Genomic DNA, 18,602 nt, shown 5'->3' with positions numbered 1-18,602 from the left:
AAGCTTGCAAACGCGACAGCGAAAAGTACTTCCGGAAGCATTCCTTGAGCTGTCTCTAGACCATCAATACTAAAGGACAATATTACTAGAGAACCGGAGAATCTCAAAGTCAGAAACTAGTCATCCAGGTATAAAAGGGGGACTCAAATTTCTGACCAACTGCAAGGCCTGAGCTCCCTCTCTAATGGTCGGACATCCCCAGTGACGGGAGACGTGGCCGTTTGAGGCAGTGTATTCCGTCCGATTCTTTGACACATCTTCCTTATGGAGTTGAAGTCTGTTTTCCCGTAGCTCCCCGTAAAGGATCTAGTATCTGTCCCTCTTATATTTTGGACTGTTGCTACAGATACTCCAGTTCCTTGCAAACTACTTAGAGCAAATTACAGAGTGGAAAACGGAAACACGTAACTCACCGAGGGAGAGGTTGGAAGTGGTCGTAGGGCATGATCTCTTTAAATCCGTCGCTACAAATGAAATCACGGTGACAGTGTCATTTCTAAATCAATCGACATATTAATTTAACCCATACAGATTTGACATCCCAAAAGACAGAGCCCTTTCAGACTGAAGACGAAACATGACAAGTGCTGTGAACCCTTCCCCAAAACTTCCCACCATCTTTTTTGGTTTTCGGGAACATCCGTGGCACACGCCATCTCCAGTTACACGGAACTACAGAAACCAGTGGTATGAATTAATCAAAGGGAAGAGTGTCTCTTCATTCAGATAAACCTACTTTTCATCATCTAAGAAGGTTATTTTGGTATGTTGATGATATTAACATTTTATCATCTTAGTAGACTCTTTAGAAAGACATTTTGTTTCATAGAAGCTGTCCTTTGAAAAGGTCTCTATTCATAATTATGTTCACCTGGGATTCCAGGAAATGGGTAGTTCAGTGACAGGAAATGAAATCCACTGAGAATGCTTCCTTTTCCATTTGTACACTTCTGCCTCAGCCAGCTGGCAGCTGTCTGGGGGATTCTAGGACTTGATATTGTGGCTGTTATTTTAAGATACTGTAGGAAAGCCAGGAAACTTCCCCAGGCAGTCCAAGTCAGCAGGTACTAAATTATGCAACGGGATAGTTTATGCATCGCTTTTCTGCCTTGGCATTGAAACTTCTTACTTGCTTGAGCAATGCATTATTTATACTGAACTTAATGCAAACGCTTCGAAAGTCGGCACGGGGTAACGGGTGACCCAGTTTAAAAGTGAAAACGGTGAGTTCAAGATTTTTACGACTGGCAGATGGACAAGACATCGTACTTGGATGGAGAGAGCTTCCCTGTTGTGTGTGTAGATGCTCACTGAGGGTCCTTACAGAGGGGTGAATATCAGGGCACATGCACGCACAGCCAGACAGGAGAGTGCGGGGCTGTGTGCGCTGGCGAGCCTCGTCCCCGCTGAGCGGGGCTACGAACGCGGGTAGCTGCCACCTGCGTGTGTTCAAGGTCGCACAGTGCAAATGTCACTCTGCAAAGATGGACTGGTCTTGGTGGCGGTTGGCTGATTTCTTTTTAGAGTAAACACTAAGGGCAAAGACGCAGACCTCGAAGGGCAAGGATCCATGCTGCACTCCTTCAGTTTGGGCTTGGGTTTCACATTTTCGGGGTAGTAATGGCAGTAATGGTCAGGAACTACCCTCTTCAAGCGGATATCCACACATTCGGCCGAGTTGAGCTGATAGCCTAATGGGAAAAAGAAAAGGCACCTGTGAATATCTCACCATGTCGTTTTCCCGCGCCAGCGATCCCTTGGCACAGACTCTTCCTCCCCCAGAAGAAACTTAACTCCGTGGTTCTCATCCCTGACTATGCAGGGGAACTGCTGGGAGCTTCTAGCACACAGCAGTGCCCGGGTCCGTACACGGTCCAACTGAGGCAGAAACATTGGGTGGCTCAGTCCGGGAAATGGGTTGGTTTGTGTGCTCTAATGATCTTCAGGTTCTTCTAAGATGATGAAGATGTGTGGCCGAGAGAGAGAGAGAGAGAGAGAGAGAGAGACAGCGAGCACGCACAAGCAGGGGGAGGGTCAGAGAGAAGAAGAGACATAATCCCAAGCAGTCTCTGCAACATCAGTGCAGAGCCCGATGTGGGACTCGAACTCACAAACTGTGAGATCATGACCTGAGCTGAGATCAAGAGTCAGATGCTTAACCGACTGCACCACCCAGATGCCCTGTCTTAGCACTTTTAATGAGAAAGTGGCAAGGGACTCCTTTACGGAATGCTCAGACCTTGGGGCGGAAGGTCACTTGCTGGCCGGTCTCCCGAATGTCCCCACAGCCCTGTGCCATGGGCCCCCCGTTTCCCCATATTCTGTTTTTACTATTCCCATCCTGACTCCCCCAGAGACCCCTATTTCTTGTTTACATGTTCTCAAATCCGCATGTGCCTTATGCGATGTTGCTTGTGTGTACCTGTTGTAACTAGATAGGTACTTTAAATCTTGTTCTATTGTCTACTTTTCTCACTCAGCACGACACTGTTAAGAGCCACCCACATGCCCCGGCCGGTGCCTCCTTCCACCGCACAATATCCTGTTGCTTGGGGACACTGCGTTTTACTTGTTTGCTGTCCGGGGGCACCTGGGGCACCTCGGATGCCAACGAGCTTCTCTAACTGGGGAAGTAAGCACTGTCCATACTGGGAGGAACAAAGCCCATCCCCTACACCGCCCCCTGCCTCAAAATCCTTCAGAGCAGAAGGGATGAAAACTCACTCTCGATTCTGTGAATTTCAAATTGCACAGTCTCTGAGGAAAGTGAGCGTTCCAAATGGACGAGTGCCGTAGATTTAAAAAACAACTCTCAAAATGATGCTTCTACTTCCTGAAAGATCTGATCCCAGGCTTCCTGTCACTACATAAGTGTCATGCTAAGTTTAAAAGGAAAAAAAAAAGGCAATTTTTCAAAAGCAGAATGAGCTCTTCAGGAAAAAAAAAAAAGGCTCAAAGCTAAGCTCTCAGCCTCAGCCAGTTGGTCTAAAGGTCTAAAAATACATTTAAGGGCCTGATTGCCGAGAGGAATCTGATTTTATAAACCACTAGACAGCATTCCGCAAGCCATGGCTTGGACGTACACGGCGTGGGGAAGGACAGACTGGTATGCGTTATGAAAAGCAAGGTTGAAACCACAAGAACGAAAATCCAAATGGAGTCAATAAAATGCTACTCGGGTGCCAATATCTGCCAGAAAGTCTACAATATCAGATGGAAGGGGCAATCTATCCAGTACTTTCTCCAGACTGATCTGCAGAGTCCCGCGTAGATGATTACAGGCAAGCCAGAAAAGCCCAGCATCCCAGTACCTTAGGGAGCAGAGAACTGACCTGCCTGATGACCCAACAACTCAGAAATGGCATTTACACAAATCATGGCGACTTGATTAGTAATGCAATTAAACTCTGGTAATGCTTTCCTTGTGGGTTTTATGTGTGTGTGTTTATTTCCTCCAAAACAAGTACAGAACGAGACTATACCTCCTCGAAGCAAAGGAACACCTCTGTTCTAAATGGAAACATACTTCTAGGAGACAAAAAGCATACAATTTAAGGAGAGACAATTAATTTAATTTGAGGGAGGTACAGAGATAACTGAAAGCGAAGGAAATAAGGCAGGTTGCCTTCCTATGTTATGAACCAATGTATTGAAATTCTGCCTGTGTGCAGAAAATGGCAGGCCGTAGAGGGAACCCCAAGAGAGCAGCCCAAAGTTTCCCTTCTGTTCTTACAGCCACTGCTGTCTCTGGCGGACAGTTTCCCTGCCAGGTGCTCCCATTTATGGCTCCAGCAGGGCTGTCTTTCCTTCCGCACCTGAGTATGAGGCACATCTGTTTCCCTCCCAAGAATTTAACCAACTGACTAAGCCGAGTCCCATTCCCAATGTCCCTCCCAGAGTGAAAAAGCTCCTCTTTTTTCTTATGTGCCTGAATGGGAATGTCTCTCTGAGTGATTAGGTGGGAGAGGGGAGACATTAAAAAGAAAGAGATCTTTGTCCACTTGCTGAGTAAGAATAACCCCCCCACACCGCTGCCCGCTCTTTGCTTTTATTTGGGGGTCCATGGGAGATGGTCATCTCTGGAACCATGGTCCACTTGACTCAAAGGTGGTGGGATTCTGCTTCTGGATATAAAACATGCAGGCAGGGAATCTGTGGGTATGTCCCACTCACCCTGAGAGCATTGAGTCATGTATGTATCTCATAACCCACCACCGGAGAACGCCAGGAGTGGGGGGGGGCGGCCACAACCCTGGAGATTATGCTGAATTTTTCACAAAATTCACGTTTCTTTAGAATCGGACATAACAGGCATTTCCTGAGTACCCATTAACTGCCAGACACTCTATTAGGCTCCTTGGCCTGTGTCCTCTCATTTTGTTCCCCGACAGTGCTGCAAGGGGGATCATCCTGTTTTATGGATGGGCAGACTGAGCTTCAAAGATGGCACAGAGCTAAGCAGTGGCAAAGCCAAGAAGTGAGTCCAAGTCCCCGAACTTCAGCTCTGTGGCCACCCTGCCTCTTGACGGAAATGTCGTCATGCCATTTTTGGAGAACGAGTTCGGCCAAAATGAGTCTGAGGCCCGGGTTTGGAGAGACTCACTGAATTTATGCAGATCACGGTCTCAACTCCCAACACCGTTTTCCCTCAATCAGCTTTCAACGAGATCAAATGTGTTTTAGGAGTTTCCCTGGCGGTCACTGACGCAAGGTCGGTGACTCAAAGCCCTGAAGGAGTTTCTGCCTCAGAACAATGCTTGTAATGTTCAGCAAAATACATTTTCACCTTCGGTGGAATCGAGAAAAACCGAGGGAATGTTAGCGCTGGCAGGGACTTAAAGATGATCTCCAGCACTGTGTTTAAGTCGTATTTATTTTTGTGATCGTGTTCTATTTACGGCAGGAGATCAGTTTGCCTCCTCGAGGTAAAATTAAATTGTTTTTGTGAATATGTTTATTTAAACATTTTTAAAGTTTATTTATTTTTTATTTATTTTGGGAAAGAGCAAGAGGGGGAGGGGCAGAGAGAGAGAGGAAAGAGAGAGAGCCCAAGCAGGCTCCACACTGTCAGTGCAGAGCCCAACGCGGGGCTCGAACCCACACACCATTAGAACACGACGTGAGCTGAAGTTGGGCACTTAACCAGCTGAGCCACCCAGATGCCTCCATTTAAATTTCTTAAAACATCCATTTAAAGAAAAAACCTGAAGTAGAGAATCGTGCAGGGGTAACACAGATATGGCAAAAGCAGTGATTAATATGGCTACAGCTGATATCCAAAGATTCTTAAACTTGAATGTGTACCCTAATTTCCTGGGGGGGACTGTTGAAAAGGATTAATGGGCCCCATTCCCAGAGTTTCTCATTCAGTAGGTCCAGGGTGGGGCCCAAGAATCTGCATTTCCACCAAGTTCCCACGTGATGCTGATGCTGTTGGCCCGGGGACCCCACTTTGAGAACCACGGCTGTAGAATCACAATCTAGTGGTCTATTGCTCAAGCCAAGTCTAGGAAGAAGTAACTGGGAAGACTAACTTTCTAGCTGGTTTCCAGAGCCCCATTCAACCCCTAGACCGTTTCTCTTTCCTTCTCGGCAACACAAGCTCCTTCTGGGGTCTGGGATAAGTGCTCCCCACAAAAGCACCTGCCTGCTGCTTTCACAGGGAGCCTAAATCCCAGAGGAGAGAGTCCTGAGATACAGATTCCCGGGAACCCGAAGGCGTCCCTGATACCCGAAGCCTGGAGTTTAAAGGAGGAAAGGCAGAAGTGACTGGGGACACTCAGCTGGGGGCTCAGAGGGAGCTGTTCACCAGCTGAGCAAACGGGGGTATGTCCTTCACATCTAATACGTTTCTGTTTGCTCACACATAATACAGCCACGCAAAGAGACCTTTCTTAAGGCTGTTTGCAAGAATAAATGTGAAGATGAACACCCCATGGAAATGCCCAACACTGCTGCCTGGTGCTTTTAGGGGAAGTTATCCACATAAGGCCCTCTAGCAATTCAAGGAACCACGGTTCATGTGTTGGCATGAGCTCAGAACCATTTATTCTTCAATTTTAAAGTTCAGTTTATTAAAAGAGCCTTACAATGGAGGCTCTGGCGGCCTCCTTTCCTCCAGGCAGACGCTTTCTCCATATTAAACAGCCGATTTCCCGCCACCTGAGCCTGTAAATACGTGTAGCACGTGTGTGGAGCCCAGAACCTTCCTTCACTATCTGTGAAATCCTTGAACTAAGCAAGCAGCAGGCAGGAGTTTCCCCTTACCACTCAGCGGCTACCCTTTCTCCTTTTGGTAATTTACGCTAAGGCACCTACCTTGAGGGAGGACGGGGTGGAAATCTAAATGTTAGAACCAACGCGACCCCTTCACCAAGCTGCTTGGTCTGTTTTTCAGGTTTTCCGTGGAAAATTAAAAATAATGCATGCTTTACAGACACTTAAGACAAGAAACGCAAGGACACACATAAACAGGTCTCCAGCTTTTTGCTAGAAGTCTGTCTAGACTGTTGCACCTGTCTCCAAGAATAAAGGCAAACACACATCCATTCACACCACTGCAGTCCAGGCTGCTGGGCAGGATGCCGCGTGATCACTCATCACCCGTCACCACACCAATGTTACAGTCAGCTTCAAAAAAACACACAGGTACGTCATTTCTAACTCTGAGCTCGGAACATTCAGGAACGAAGTCTGTGCCTCACCTCCTCCACATGTCACAGTGCAGGGGAAGAAGTCGGTTTGTCTCCACTGATGACTGATCGGCTGATAGAAGAAGAATTGGGCCACACTGTCCTTGGCCACCGTGTACCTGGTCTGGACACAGAGAACCATGGTGACGCATCTACATGCAACGGTCTAACACTTCCCACGGCTTTCCGAAGGAGATCAATGTACTTCACTGAGGTATGCAATCTCAGATCTTCAGTTCTTTCACAACCAACTCCGGCACATGAAGTTTCCAAAAATTCTAACATGTGATAACACTTCATTCGGGGTTGCCACAGAGGGGGGCTCAGAAGACCTTCAACCAGGCTCCCCAGAGTCATTTTTCCAGACAACTCCATGCATGGAAGGGAGTTCTCAAACGTGTAGGTGGCCTTTTTTTGTTTGTTCGCGTAACTTCTGTTTTTTTTTTTCTACCTGATACATCTGAGTTTAATTTCCATGACAGCAGGGGCTGAGACAGTCTGGGTTTGTTTGCACCATGCCACATGCCTGGAGTTCTTACAGTTGCAATAATTCTTACACTTTCATCTTTACGCAAATCCCTCCAAAAAGGTCTTCTGGAAAGCACAACTGGAGAAACGCAAATGTACACAAATATGTGGTGTTCATACTCGAGCGTTCCAGCATCTAACTAAAGAGAAGGGGTACCACCGTGCATGAGCCAGCGGACGGAAGAGGGAAGATACTGCTGAGGGATTACCCTCAATGAGCATGTTCTCCTCCTACTTTTTTCTTTTCTGCCCTCCTGACTGAACAAATGAGTGAACCAAGGGAAACTCCCAGAATGCAAGGAGAGGAGAAAAAGAAATAGAGTTCACGCAGGATCCATCCAGAAATGCCAAAGCCCATAGGGACTTCAAGCGGGGGACCCAATAGAGGACATAATGAAAAGCCAATATTGGATGATATAATTGCTGAGAATTTCCTAGACCTTGAGAAAGACAGGTGTACTCAGTTTAAAAATGTTCTGGGCAGACATTTTTAAAAAGTACAACAACCGGGATAAAGAAAAATCTTAAAAGTTGTCAGAAAGGAAAAAAAAAATGATTAGCTATGAAACAGTGAGAATCACACTGGCATCCGATTTCTCATAGGCAATACCGGATGCAAGAAAGCAAAATCACACCTTCAAAGTGCCAAGCAACGATAACTTTTTGTCTAGAATTTTGTAACTAAACTATCAATCAACAGTCAAAGATCAATGGTCAATTTATAAGCAAGCGATGATCAAATTATCTATCAGAACCAGGGAAACAGATATCTTCAGACACAGAACGACTGAAACGGTACCACTTGAGACCCTCACTGGAAAAAAAAAAAGGAAAAAACTATGAAAAGGTATTGAACAAAAGCAAATATAAAAGCAGGAGGGAGTAGATGCAAGAAGCAGTAATGATGAAATCAGTCAGTAAAGCTGATTCATAAACATAAGTAAGAGTTGACTAAAAGATAATATTTGGATGTATTTGATCATAAAACGGTAAAACACTCTAGCACAAGATGCTGTCGGGGAGGAGAGGTGGGGGGAAGGAGAGGTGGGGGGGAGGAGAGGTGGGGGGGAGGAGAGGTGGGGGGAGGAGAGATGGGGGGAGGAGAGGTGGGGGGAGGAGAGGTGGGGGGGAGGAGAGGTGGGGGGGAGGAGAGGTGGGGGGGAGGAGAGGTGGGGGGGAGGAGAGGTGGGGGGAGGGAGGGCAGGATGCACAGCATCACAGAGGCACGAAACACTTCAAAAGGGTTGTGCTCTGGCTGTGGAAGAATGGCTGGTCTCTGATGAATCCTGCCAGAGAGAGTGAGAGCTCCGCCTAAAATGTATTTCTGATGTATCTGAAGGCATCAGAGAACGACCACGCCAGTGAGCGTTTGCAGGGACAAGACCCCAGACACAAAGGAAGCCCAGAGAGGCGAGCGTGACATTGGCACCACCTCTGGCACCACATTTCTGCTCCCGGCATTTTCCATCGTGCAAGTGGTGACTGAGTGGCTGAGAAGCTGAGCAGAGCTGTCATCAGAGTCACGAGTCTGAGAACAAACACTGGAGCCCGAGGCCCACCAAGCCGAGGGGGGGTACCAGTAAATGCTCCACGTGCCCAACTGGGAGCCCCAGAAAGCTCTATCCTAGTAAGAAGCATGAACTGGAAGTAGGCCACTTCTCAAAGGGAATGAACGCCAGGTTCCAATTATTTCAATCGCTTGTTGGCTGAAGGTACCTGGCTGCTAACCTGTCTTCCAGAAGCAGAAATTAATCCAGTCTCAGATCGTATCGATAATCTTTCACCCACTATACACAGAAAAACTTAAAAATAGCCAGGCACACACAAAAAATAAGATTTAACAACCAACAGAAAAGGTGGAATACGCTATAAACGGAATTACAGAATATCCAAATAGTGGCATCACCAGATAGAAACTTAAACACCTAGTTATACGGCTACCAACCCCTGAAATTCTAGCTTTGGCTTCAGGTCGTGTTTCACAATACCCCATACGGTGCCAGGGTCTTAAAACCTCAGCGTTAGCACACGGCTCCCTCCTTGGGCTCTTGTTTTTTAGAAAGTCTGGACTAAGACAGGATGGTGAAAATGCTTAAGAAGTTAAGTGACAAGACAGAGAATTTCACTAGAAACAGAGAGACCACAAAAATAAAATGGCAATTCTAGAAGAACGAGGCACAGTAACTTAAATCAGTATCGCAATGGACAGACTTGACAATGGATCAGACTGGGGCTCGGCAAATATTTTCGTAAAGAATCAGAAGGCAGACACAGTTTTCAGGCCATATAGTCCCCATTACAGTGATCTGACTTGGCTGGCACAGGGAAAAGGCAGCCACAGACAACCTGTAAACAAATGGCTGTGGCTGTGTTCCAGTAAAACTCCACTCTGCTTGCTGGTCAGGATCTGCTGACCCCTGGATTGCATACAATTAAAGAGAGAATCAGTAAACAGACACGGAAGAAGGAAGCGGAAAGTAGACATGACAGGTGAAGGTGTAAGTATAGTCCCAGAGAAAGTGAACACAGAGAATGGCATAGAAACTATATCTGCAGAGGTAATCAATGAGAATCTTCCAAAACCGATGGTAGATATCAAGCCATGGCTGTGAAGCTCTACAAACCTCAAGCAGAAGAAAGTCACTAATTACATCACAGTCAGACTGACGGAAACCAGGGGCACCCGGGAGGCTCAGTCAGTTGAGCGTCCGACTCTTGATTTCAGCTCAGGTCACGATCTCATGGTTCACAGGATCGAGCCCCACATTAGGCTCTGTGCTGACAGCATGGAATCTGCTTAGGATTCTCTCTCTCCCTTTCTCTCTGTCCCTCCCCAGCTTGTGTGTGTGCTTGCTAAATAAATAAATACATACATAAATACGTAAACAATCTTAAAAAATTGATGAAAACCAAAGAGCAAACACTGAAAAGCAGACAGGGAGAAAGACACATTACCTTCTAAGGCACAAAAATAAGACTGACAGCTGGCTTCTTAAGAGTAAGTGGAAGCCAGAAGACAATACACTAATAGAAAATAGTTTCATGATGGTAAGGTGGTCAAGTCACTAGAAGAGGTAACGACTCTAAATGTGAACGGACCTAACAACCTAGCCTCAAAGATAAATAATTTGAAATTAACAAGAATAGAAAAAAAAATTAGATAAAGGTAACAGTCACAGTGGTAGTTTTACCATATCTCTTGAGGTAACTAACAGAATGAGCAGACAAAAACCAGTAAGGTTACAATTTTTAATAAAACCATTAATAAACATGACCACATTGATGTATGGACACTGTGCCCAACAACAGGAGACCACACATCATATCTTCTAATATTTGCTATGTTCTGAGCCACAAATTAAGTTTTAACAGATTTCAAAAAAGTTGACATAATATAGAATATGTTCTTTGACTATAGTAGAATGAAGTGGTAAAGTAATAATGAGTGGGGTGCCTCGGTGGCTCAGTCCAACTCTTGATTTCGGCTCAGGTCATAATCTCAGGGTCATGAGATTGAGCCCTACGTCAGGCTTTTCACTGAGCATGGAGCCTTCTTAAGATTCTCTGTCTTTCTCTCTCTCCCTTTGCCCTCTCCCTTGTCCATGCTCATGCTCTCTAAAATAAAATAAAATAAGAATGAGATTACTGCAAAATTCCTACATACTTGGAGAGTATACTTCTAAATATTCTTTAAGTCAAGGAATATATCAGTATGAAAACTACAATACAATTTGAATGATGATGGAAAAGATTTCATATCAACATTTGCGTAATAAAATATAAGGAATGATTGGAGTGAAATTCATAGCCTTAAATACATGTGTTATGGGGGAAAAAAGGATGAAAATCAATGACCTGACATCCAACTAGAAAAGATAAAAAGGTAACAGCTTATTAAATCCAGAGACAGAAGAAGGATGGAGAGAACAAAGATGAGACTGGATATTAATCATATGGAAAGGAAACTACACTAAAATGCAAATAATGTAAATGAAAAGGTGTTTCTGTGAAAAGTCTAATTAAAGTGATAGCCCTCCAAAGTGACTGATGAAGTTAAAAAGAAAGTAGGGACAAATAATCAGTCTCAGGAATGAGAAAAATGACTCACTACAATGAGATCCTGGAGACAATGAAGAAACAGTAAGAAGATAATATGAAAAGATCTCTGCCAATAACCTTTAAAAAGTTAGTTGAACTTTGGAGATATTGTGGGTTCTCTTCCAGACCAGCAGAGCAAATACCACAGCAAAGCGAGTCAAATGAAGTAGTTGGTTTCCCAGTTATGTTTACACTACACTGTAGTCTTATTAAGTGTGCTGTAGCATTAGATCTAAGAAAACAATGTGTGTACCTTAGTTTAAAAATACTTTTTTGCTAAAAAATGCTAACAACCATCTGAGCTTTCAGCGGCTTGTAATCGCTGATCATAAATCACCATCACAAATATAGTAATAATAAAAAAGTTTGAAATACTGTGAGACGTACCAAAATGTGACACAGAAACACAAAATGAGCAAATGTTGGAAAAATTGCACCTCTACACTTGTTCAACTCAGGAATGTCATAAATCTTTGTGGCAATTTGTAAAAAAAAAAAAAAAAGAAGAAGAAAAGAAAAGAAAAGAAAAGAAAAGAAAAGAAAAGAAAAAAAAGAAAAAAGAAAATCTACAAAGTGCAATAAAATACGGTGCACCCGTAGACAAAGTCCTTGAAATAAAACTGACACAAAAGGAAACTAAAAGTATGAATAGTTGTGTATATTTTAAAGACACTGAATGCATACTTCTAAAAATTTACTGCTTAATATCTCCAAATATTTAAAGAAGAAATGACACCAATTTTAAACAAACGATTGCAAAGAATGAAAACTGAGGAAATATTTCTAAACTTGTTTTGTAAAGCCAGTATAAATTAATACCCAAGACCTGACACGAATACAGTATTAGAAAGAAAACCTCTTCCAGAACAAAGCCACCAAAAAAATCATAAATACAATAATTTAAAATTATACCCAGTGATACATGAAAGGATAATCCTTTTTATTAATAATAAAACAATACATATAAGTAAATGCTACTAGTAAATTATACTAATGATAATAATCAAGTGAAGTTTATTACAGGAAGGTAAGATGGGTTTAACATTTAAACATCAACAGTTCACTATCTTAAAGGAAAAAATATATGATCACTTCAAAAGATGTAGAAAATGCATTTGAAAAAATTCCACACTTGTATGTGACAATGGAAGCAAATTAGAAAAAGATTTTCTTTCATCAGATAAACTATCAAAACCTCAGGGCAAACATCAAACATGATGAAGAATTACAGAGCCCTTTGCCTCTGAATGAGAAGCACGACAAAATAGTTGCTGTCCCTAAATCTACTCAATATCATACCAAATGTCCTAAGTGGTACAATATAGCAAGAAAAATAAATAAAATATACACGGGTTGGAAAAGAACAAAATTATCATCATTACAGGTATCAGAATTGCGTATACCTAATCCAAAAGAATCTATAAACTATTAGAATTAATAAGTGTTAATATAGCAAGAATACAGTGCCAATATACAAAAATCAGTTAGATTTCCATAACTTTAGTACAAATAAATAGAAAATTTTAAAAATTCATTTATAATAACACCAAAATAGCAAACAACTGGGGATAACTTAGAATATATGACTTACACACTGAAAATTATGAATGTTATTGAGAGAAAAAATTTTGAATTAAATAAATGGATGGGAATACCATATTTATGGATTGGAAAAATTGGGATGGGAAAGTTTTCTGTTTTCTCCAAATTGACACATAGATTCAATGCAATTCTAATTGAAATCCAAAAGAATCTTATAAAATTTGACAGGCGTACTTAAAAATTGTTATGGAAGTGCAAGGAGTCAAGAAGATCAAAGATCATCTTTAAGAACAAAGTGGGAGGGGCACCTGGGTGACTCAGTCGGTTAAGCGTCCGACTTCAGCTCAGGTCATGATCTCACAGCTCGTGAGCTCGAGCCCCACGTCAGGCTCTGTGCTAACAGCTCAGAGCTTGGAGCCTGCTTTGGTTTCTCTGTCTCCCTCTCTCTCTTCCTCTCCCCTGCTCACGCTCTGTCTCTCTCTCTCAAAAAAGTGAATGAACATTAAAAAAAAAAAAATTAAAAGAACAAAGTGGGAGAACACACACTAGCAAATATCAAGACTTGTTTCAAAGCTACAGTAATTAAGTCACAATGGTACTCACAGACACATCAATGAAACACAACAGACTCCAGAAACAGACCCCCACACACATATAGTTTTGAATTTAAGACAAATGGAGAAAGGACCATCTTTTCACCTAATGGTTCTGGGTCAGTGGATAGATGTGGTAAAAGATAATGACTATAGTTCACAACATGTGCAAAAATCAATTTTAGGTGGATTACAGCTCTTAATATGACAAGTAAAACAATAAGGCTTCCAGAGAAAAACACAGAAGAATAGTTTCATAACCCTTGATCCTGAACGAGGCAAAGATTTCCTAACCAAAATACAAATGGTCCAATCATGAAGTTAAAAATCTATAGCTTGCACTACAACAAAATTAAGAGCTTCCGAACGGGAAAACTGAATGCCCTAAATACATGTAATAGAGAAAAAAGAAGTTTGAAAATAAAATGAATTAAGAATTGAGCTCCAGAAGCTAAAAATACCAAAATAAATTAATGTAAAGATAAAAGAAAGAAAAATAAAAGTTTACATAAATTGAATATTTTTCAATGTTTATTTATTTTTGGGACAGAGAGAGACAGAGCATGAACGGGGGAGGGGCAGAGAGAGAGGGAGACACAGAATCGGAAACAGGCTCCAGGCTCCGAGCCATCAGCCCAGAGCCTGACGCGGGGCTCGAACTCACGGACTGCGAGATCGTGACCTGGCTGAAGTCGGACACTTAACCGACTGCGCCACCCAGGCGCCCCTAAATTGAATATTTTTAACACTCTGAGTTAATCAGGAAAACTAAAATCTGGCTCTTGGCTGTCTCAGAGACAAATCTTTGGATGATCTGAATGAAATGAAAATTAGATAAGGAACCAGTGAACAAGTTTAGGAATGAAAGAGACATGGTTACAGGTACAATGGAGATGTTTTTTAATGATAAGGGAACACAGCATGATTACCTTTGAAGAGTTGGAAGACTTGGACGAACTGGATATTTCTCTAGCAAAATATACATTTCAAACTTGGCTCAAAAACAGAACCCTAAATAAATCAATATGCCTAAGAGGGACTAAAATAGTTTTCTGAGTCCCAACCATTATCACCAAAAGAAAAAGAAAACAAAGAGGAAGAAAAAGACAGAAAAGGCATTAGACCCAGATGTTCTCCATAAAGAGATGACGCCCTTACTGGAGCAGATGCATTTAATTGCTGACCAACATCCACTTCCCCTTCCCATCCGCCAAAGGCTCACGCCTGTTCCAGTGTTCATTCCTCCCCCATGTGTCTTAGCGCCTGACTGTCCCATGTGACCATGGCGGTCACAGCTGCCTTAGCAGGTGTGGGACCCATGAGAATGCGCCTCTCACTCGCACAACTGCAGACTGTAACGGCTCGGCAGCGCCTGTGGCAGGTCAAGGTCCCCGTGGGCTGCTCCCACCCCACGGTCCGAAGCAGGCCATTTCCTGGGAGACACTGCACCATGTGATAGAGGACTCTGGCTCAGGGCCTCCCCTGCAGCCTTGCTGAATCCCCCAGGACCACCCTTCAGTTTAAGATGCTCCCACCCAACTTTCTCTCCTTCCCTCTCTCCTCTGCTTCTGAAGTCAGATCTTCACTACCGCCGGACAGCTCTCCTGGCCTCTCTTGGTGCCATCTTGCCTCTTCCTTGTGGGTATCCCACTCATAAACGTCTTGCACATCTAGTCCTGTCTTGGCTTCTTCTTCTTCTTCCTTCTTCTCCTTCTCCTTCTCCTTCTTCTTTGAGCAATTTTACATTTACTGAAAAACTTAGCAGAAAGTACAGCACTTCTAATAAACCCAACACACACCGGTTTCCTTATTATTAACATCTTGCATTGGTGCGGTCCATTTGTTACTATTGATGAATCAATATTGGTACATTTTTTTTAATTTTTATTTATTTTTTTACTTACTTGTGTTGAAGCCATTTCTTTTCTTTTTTTAATTTAAATTTTAGTTAGTGGGGCACTTGGGTGGCTCAGTCCGTGAAGTATGTGACTTTGGCTCAGGTCATGACCTCACAGTTCCTGAGTTCGAGCCCAGCTGACAGCTGGAGCCTGTTCGAGCTGGGCTGACAGCTTGGAGCCTGGAGCCTGCTTCAGATTCTGTGTCTCCCTCTCTCTCTCTGTTCCTCCCCTGCTCAATCTCTCTCGCTCTCAAAAATAAATAGACATCGGGGCGCCTGGGTGGCTCAGTCGGTTAAGCGTCCGACTTTGGCTCAGGTCATGATCTCGCGGTCCGTGAGTTCGAGCCCCGCATCAGGCTCTGTGCTGACAGATCGGGGCCTGGAGCCTGTTTCAGATTCTGTGTCTCCCTCTCTCTGACCCTCCCCCATTCATGCTCTGTCTCTCTCTGTGTCAAATAAATAAACGTTAAAAAAATTTTTTAATAAAAAAATAATAAATAAGCAAATATTAATTTTTAATAAAAAATTTTAGTTATTTTACATATAGTGCAATATTGGTTTCAAGAGGGCATCCGCTTCTTGATGAACCCAGAAGGACTAACGCCCAGGGAAAGGCTGAGAGCGAGCACATGACCCAAGTCTTGTCAACGAGACGGGTAACAGGTCTGTTGCAGAGCTCTTGAGAAAAGTTTTCCCTGCTGAGTAGGTTCACAAGAAACAAAAAACCCTCCTGAGCGTCTGGACAAGGCCTTCTCTGCACGTTAGCTTTCCAGTCTGAATGCAGGGCAATTACAAGCCGGTTCATTTGCTTAGAAGTTGACACCTAACATTGCGTCTCTTTAGGCCACGCCCTGTCATGTCAGGCGGGGAAGTGGCCCGTCTCTCAGCTGTCCTGTCCTTCAGACCGACCGCCTCCACGGTGCTTTTCCACTTGGGACGCCCGAGTCGGGAAAGGAGGGACAGCTTGGATCCGTGTGTGAAGGTCCTCATCCTGTCGCCGGGTCCTCTGGCCACTGGGAGGACGGCAGGGAGCTGCAGACCCAGTGGCCTCGGCTGTGTTGTTTCCTGGCCACGGGACGGTGGACTCCTCTGGTGACCTGCCTGGGCCACGCCCTTCTTGTGCAGCAGGTTGTCAGTGGTGTGGCTGCCACTCCCACCCAGTCCCTGGCCTGGCCTCGAGCCCCTTACCTAGGACCCCATACGCTTTACTGCCTGAGCCAGGACGATTCTGAGAGTGAAAGGAAGGGCCACTGAGAATTAAGCCACAGCCACAGGCACAAACTGGGTCTTTCCCGAACAAAGTAAGAGGCACGGAAGCTCTACCTTTACCCCTCGGCCGCAGGGTCATTTTGCCCCCACTGTGTCAGCCACTCCAAGGTTGCCCAGTCAAGGGTACATGGAATGTCCCAGGTCCCTTCCATGCCACGTGGGGGCTGAGGGAGCCTCTAGGGAGCTCAACTCACACTCATGCCAATTCTGTTCCAACGGGACTCCCCCCACCCCCCAGGTTGTTGCTGACAGAAGTAAATACCCTACGGGGCCTTCTCCTCTGGGGCTTCTAGATGAACAGTGGAGCATAAGCTCCTTTTCTGCCTTTGCTTTGAAACCCAGTTAAGATGCTTCCCTGCTCTGGACAGTGACCGCCATCATGACAGGTCTCCTGGCCTCACCTCCTCCAGCCTGTCTCTTTGCACATCCCTGCCGGACTCCCTCACAAAAGTGTACACTCTCCCGAACACGGAGTGCTGAGGACACTAAGCCCAGGGCTCAGCCTTATGGGGGAACGGGCATCCTCCCTACCCTGAAGAAGAAACACTAGGATTTAGTCTCCCGAGCTTGGTCCTTGACACGTTATGGGAGCTGAATCAGTTTATAAAAAGCCTTATTTCTCTCCATAAGCCTGACTCTCAAGACAGAAGTCTGAACTGAAGGAGGAAGAGGAGGAGGAGGAAACGAAGAAGGAGGGGGAGGACAAGAGCAGGAAGGAGATCCTATCTTAATAATAGAAAGTTGAACATCAATGCTCGTTCTCCGCATTCCTGCTAACAAACCCCAGTCACCAACCGCCACTTTCGAACCCCCAGGGCCGATTGCTCTGCTGACGAGGCACATGGTCAAGTACACAGAACAGCAATGAAGAAGTGCCTATTAACATGTGCAGAAGTATATTACTTGCGTTTCATTAAGAAAATGATTTTCTAACAATGGTAAGAAAAATAAACTCAGAATCAACCACCTTACTTGGCCACTTGAAATTAATTTCCAAAATTTACAGACTAGCTATTCATACAAAACTCTGATTGCTTTCTTTTTCTTTCTTTCTTTTTCTTTCTTTCTTTCTTTCTTTCTTTCTTTCTTTCTTTCTTCCTTTCTTCCTTTCTTCCTCTCTTCCTCTCTTCCTCTCTTCCTCTCTTCCTCTCTTCCTCTCTTCCTTCCTTCCTTCCTTCCTTCCTTCTTAAATGTGTGTATCCAGTTTATGCATATAATTTAGCTGTGAATTCTGGTAACTACTAGAACAGTATTTGAACTGCTTTCACCGAGAAATTTCTCTCAACAGATCACATGATGGATGGCAAACAACAGGTCAGATTTCAAGTCTCTGCCTCTGTGGTTAACGGCAAATGCTCAGGTCGAGAGGGAATTCTGATCGATGGACATGATGAAAATAGGTAAATTTTCTTTTCTGTTGGGCACTAGTATGGGCTGAATTGGGTTCCCCCACAAAAAGATATGTGTAAGTTTTAACCCATGGTACCTCAGAATACCATCTTATTTAGAAATAAGTAGGGTCTTTGCAGATCTAGTAAAGTGAATGTGAGGTCGTTAGGGTGGGTCCAATCCAAAATGGCTGGTGTCCTCAGAGAAAGGGGAAATGTGGGTGCAGAGGCAGGCAGACATGCCCAGACAGAGAAGGCCAAGGGAGAATGCTCGAGGACACAAGCAGCTGGGGGAGGCATGAAACAGACTCTCCCTCAGCCCTCAGAAGCAATCAATCCTGCCCACACCCTGATCTTGGACGTGTAGCCTTCAGAACTGGGAGTCAATGACTATCTGTTGTCCTTCAAGCCACCCAGTTTACAAAGGTGCTCTCACAAGAGCCTCGGGAACCTAGCACAGGCACCGACCCTCACAACTGTGTCTTGCTGTGTTCTGAAATACCCGTGAATGTGCAAATTCAGTCACTGTCTGCACCACATTGCAGACACCTGCTCTTTGCAATAAAGGAGGACAGACAGTTTCAAATCTTTGCGT

The 18,602-nt window shown here is 44.2% G+C and overlaps 1 protein-coding gene across 1 annotated transcript in view; it reads right to left on the bottom strand.

The window, feature by feature from the left end:
* ADAMTSL3 (ADAMTS like 3) overlaps positions 1 to 18,602 on the bottom strand; it is a 347,278-nt gene that overhangs the window by 132,261 nt on the left and 196,415 nt on the right. The window contains exons 9-11 of the mRNA XM_047086812.1: positions 6,705 to 6,816; positions 1,553 to 1,691; positions 414 to 464 (exon numbers count right to left, since the gene is read on the bottom strand). Of these exons, the coding sequence (XP_046942768.1) occupies positions 414 to 464; positions 1,553 to 1,691; positions 6,705 to 6,816 (302 nt within the window). The remainder of the gene's footprint in view (positions 1 to 413; positions 465 to 1,552; positions 1,692 to 6,704; positions 6,817 to 18,602) is intronic.

The sequence above is a fragment of the Lynx rufus genome, unplaced genomic scaffold (assembly GCF_022079265.1).
Source record: "Lynx rufus isolate CCGP_SWC_20201006 ecotype Redwood Valley unplaced genomic scaffold, mLynRuf1.p SCAF_21, whole genome shotgun sequence".
NCBI lineage: Eukaryota > Metazoa > Chordata > Mammalia > Carnivora > Felidae > Lynx > Lynx rufus.
This window is presented reverse-complemented; position numbering and strand designations above follow the sequence as displayed.